Source organism: Lagopus leucura, unplaced genomic scaffold, assembly GCF_019238085.1.
Source record: "Lagopus leucura isolate 7727_CA_CO unplaced genomic scaffold, USGS_WTPT01 Super-Scaffold_760, whole genome shotgun sequence".
Classification (NCBI taxonomy): domain Eukaryota; kingdom Metazoa; phylum Chordata; class Aves; order Galliformes; family Phasianidae; genus Lagopus; species Lagopus leucura.
Window position 1 is genome coordinate 2,308,865 of NW_024962257.1, and position 4,455 is coordinate 2,313,319.

Sequence of the window (4,455 nt, forward strand, 5' to 3'; positions counted from 1 at the left end):
GAGCCACACCACTAAAACCTGTGGTCACAAGGAGATACACCATGGCAGGGAAGGCCTCAGGCCATTCATTCAGAGGCTCACTGTGCTTTTCAGCATTCAGAAGAAGCACCAGCTCTCAAAACTGAACCAAAAGCCTCATACTGAGCCAGCGGGAGACAACCTGCTGGCCCAAGGAGCAACTCTGTGTCCTCATGCCTGCATCTACACAGCCATTTTAATTCCTGCAGTGTGGAGAAGCATTCCCCCGTGCTACCAGAACCCTGCTGCATTCCTGATCAAAGGTCGACTACCAACCCTGCAGCAGCTCAAGGTGTGACAGCAGCGCTGCTATGCTGTGCTGACATAAAAGTGTTCTATAAACCTCGTTCATCTTTCCCTCGTTCCACAGCTCACACCTGTTGTGCTGAAGGTTCCCATTAGATGGCACTGCAATTGCTCCCGTTGACTTGAAGGCAGTTTGAGAGGCTCGCATCAGAGCTGGGGATCTGCAGAGAAACACGGCCAGGCTCAGCACCACTTAAACACACCCTCAGTCTCATTCATTCATCCAGTTTAATTATCTGCATCTGACATCCAGACTTTACACTCCTACTGCACAGAACAAGGATGTTTTGTCTGCCTGCAAGAGATGTTTTTAGTTTAAAATTAGGTTAGTAAGCTAATTAGGTTAGTAAGCCATTGATTTTATTCCCGGTTACTTTAAGGTTCTGTGCAAAGCTTTAGGATTCCAGTATTTAGATCAAGAGCCCAAACAGTGCTGCAGATGGCCAGCACCTGTTCTCAGGGCTTTTTAAAAAAGTCATGCTATCAAGTTAAGCAAACTTGGGAGAATTTTAGGAAGTTGTTTGAGAAGAAGCTTTTTTCCTTGGCTCAGACTATCAAGAATTATGCCCAAGATTCAAAGAGGAACTAAGGGCTGTTTAACTCAGGTGACCAGTGGTCTACGTTGTTCCTTATTTGCCTGAGCTCCCCACCAAGCCCTGAGCTGAGCTCTGAGGCTTCAGCTTGAGCTCTGAGTACCACAGCTGCAGCTCACCCAGCCTTGGAGATGGGGCAGCTGCTTGCTTTGCAGTCATGATCCAGAGGATGCCGATGCTTTATGCAGAAGTTGCCACCACGCTGCTCACAAAACTACTTTCATCCTCTCTTTCCTTTTGCAGCCTGGCTTTAAACATTTGTTTGTGAAGATCTAGATAACAGAGGACACGAAGTTAACAATGATTGTTTGCTTTCTATGATCAGCTTCCCAGGTAACAACGAAGCTGAAGCATGAATGCTGGATTGCCCTTAAAACAGAGATTGAACAGCAAGCTCCTGCATGCTCTGCTGTCAGAAGACCTAGCTTGACAAGCATTAAGCAGGCTGCTTAGATTCCAACAGCAGTTTCCTTACCTTTTGCTGTCCTGGATTGTATTTGCAGTCCTTATCCATGTGGGCTCCAACCACAATACCTGGTACTTCACCCTTCTGTACAGGGACAGGTGCTCTACAGAGTGGACACGCAGGAGCCTGCACATCCTGAGAGCACACCACACCAATCAGAAGCCTGACACATATTGCTTTGCCCTTCCCTTTCTCTTACCCGTGGGTGATGGGAAGTATATTCATAAGTATGTTATGTTCTATTCATTAATTCTCTTGAAGAGGATTTTCAGGAAGGCAGTTGCAAATCTGTATCCAAAAGGCCAGAAGTGCTTTGCCAAATGAGTTTATAGCAGCATATCCAATAAATTCATTTTAAATATGATTCTGGAGTACTGAGCACTACATGCACTCGAGTATCAGCCAGAGATCAGCGTTCTCCCTCACTCAATTTATTTCTTCTGCGGTAAGTCTTAGGCCACACTACAGTGCTAAGAGTATCAAGCACTCCTCTTTGTGAAGAAGCAAAACGAGCGAGAAGAAAGACAGTCTAGAAGTGAGCTCAGAAAGGCTGTGCTTCGATACAGCTGCAATTCTGCTGCATCATTAGCTGCTGTCCCGTGGTTTTTCCACCTGCTTTCATAGAAACCACAGGTGGAGGCTCAGAGCAGCCCTCCTGCATGACTCGGTGACCTGCAGTGGTGCTCACTGACTCATACCCAGGAACTTACTGCCTTGCAGGCAGAGCTACAGCTGTGCTCATCATAGCAGATGTGGTCCTTACAGAAGACTTCTCCACACGCGTCACATTTCAGAGGAAGGAAATCTGGGAGATGAGAAGAGACAAAAAATGGATTCTCATGGAGCAGAGCTGACTGCTTTACAGCGTAATGCTGGAGGCACGTTACAAAGCAAGGTGTTTTTTTTTTGCCCAAACTCTTCCTGCTGATACCTGGGTTTTGTCATTCCCCACCAACAGTGAACAGGATTAAGAGGCAGCTTATGCAGGCAGACCAAGCACAAGCCACGTGTAGCTCAGGACACTTAGCAAGGCATCAGTCATAAAACAGAAGCTGAAATACAAAGCCATGGCCCGGAGCAGAAGCCATTCATTAAAAAGTAGGAGATCCTTAAGTTCATTAACAACATCTCAGAACAAAACACTGTGCTATTCTATTCTATTCTACACTATTCTATGCAATGCATTGCATTGAGAAGAATTGCACAGTATTTTGTAAGTAAGAAAGCCACGCAACGCAACGCAACGCAACGCAACGCAACGCAACGCAATCGCCGCGCCTCCCGGCCACCCCCGATGACGTCACGGAGGAACGAGCCAATGGCGTCCCTCCGTCACCGCCCGCGCTTCTCGTTAGGTGCGGAACCAATCAGCTGCCGGAACGGCGTTGCTGAGTCATGCGCGGGGGGGCGCGGCGGTGGCGGAGCGCAAGGGGCGCGGGGCGCAGGGCAGCACGGCTTGGTGTCCGACGCTGCTGTTCCAGCAGGAGCTGCGGAGTGTCCTCACGTGCTCCGCCTGCCGGCTGCTCGCTTTGCGTGGAGGCAGGGGCTGTCGGCTCAGTGATGTTGGGTACTGCAGCAGTGCCACGTGGCGTTCATGTGAGTGCTGGGTGTGCGCTGACATCACGCCGCGCTGGATCTAACCGAAGCCAGGCACTCTGTAGGTTCATTTTCCCACCCGGACTCGAGATTTTACCAACGGTCCTCATTTAAAGCCCTTTCTCCAATGAACAGCTGCAATGGCGGTACAGTGCAGCCTCCCGCCGTCCTTTGGGTTGTGCTTCCATCTCCCCGCCTGCGGCACAGGGGCTCCTTGGGTGGATGTGCCGCGTCCATTGGGCTCAGCTCACAGCTCACCTTGGGACATGGTGCAGCCCCGTGGGATGTCCTCGTTTGGGTGGCAGTGGTGTGAGAGGCAGTGCTGAACCCAGCTGAGTGCTGCCCTGCTGCCCAGCATGGCTGCAGGAACTTGGGTAGAGAAGCCTGGTGTCAGAAGAGACTTCCTGGGTCATCACACTCAGCATCCATTGCGCACGTAACAACTTCGTGGAATTCCCTTCAGGAAAAAAAATAGCATTAAAACTTTATTCCCATCAGAAGGCTGTCCCACATCCCCAGTGATCTCATGACAAAAAAAAAAAAAAAAAATAAACAACAAAAAAACTCATAAAGTTTCCAGTTTAAAAGCTTCTCTGGCCACCTGCCCTCAAGGCAGCGTTGATCCTGGCTTATTTTCTCCTCGCCATGTTTGGGCAAGCAGCAGCTGAACCAGGTTGACATTGCTTTGAATTTCTAAGGCTGTCATCTGCCTTTGTCCTAGAAGAGAATTCTGTAATTGTGGTGGATGTTTCCATCAGATGTCACACAGTGTTGATCTGCTGGTGGATGTTTCCATCACCATCACGCACTGTTGGTCTGCTGATGGTCAGTTCCTCAGGTTGGGTTTGATGCAGATGCTGGTGGTTCCAAGTCCAAGGAGAGCCTGAGCAGTTTGTCCTCTTCTCAGCACACAGACATGTCTGGCATGGGGCAATGCAGTCACACAGCATCTTCCGCCAGGTTCACTTGGCCATTGCCGTGTGGTTAAAAGGATTTCTTGGCTGAGCTGAGTCAGCTTCATCATTTTCATTGGGGATGAGGCCAGGGCATGGCCTCCCCCACTTTGTTCTTATCTCGGTTGGTTTCTGACAGCTGGGGATGGAACAGTGTTGAAAAGCATGACAGAACAGCAAAACAAAAAAACCCAAATACAAACTACAGTGAAAAGTCCAGCCTCACAAGGAGCTTCAAGACCTTCACTGCATTATACGTGTATTCATCAGCACCATTACACTGTTTACAGAATATTCCAGGACATGGGAAGCACAAAGAAAATTCCACACCCACCCAGCACCCAAGGGGACTGGGACCCCAAAATCTGATGGGGAAGACTTGCCCAGAGGAGTGGGGTGAGCGGGGCAGGACGAAGAGGCTGATGCTGGCACATGGGCTCAGGCACTGTGCAGCCTGCAGAGCCGCTGTGAAAGGGATCGAGTTGTGTGGTGGGAAGGAGGAGCCCGCTGGTGGATGACAATG

At 49.6% G+C, this 4,455-nt stretch overlaps 1 protein-coding gene across 1 annotated transcript; it reads right to left on the reverse strand.

Moving 5' to 3' along the window:
• Positions 1-286: 286 nt before the first annotated feature.
• On the reverse strand, positions 287-3,004 carry ZFAND2A (zinc finger AN1-type containing 2A). Its single transcript, XM_042864440.1, is given in 6 exon segments — positions 287-485; positions 1,037-1,128; positions 1,130-1,189; positions 1,393-1,518; positions 2,094-2,237; positions 2,888-3,004. Coding segments are annotated over 6 exon segments (738 nt in total).
• Positions 3,005-4,455: the final 1,451 nt, after the last annotated feature.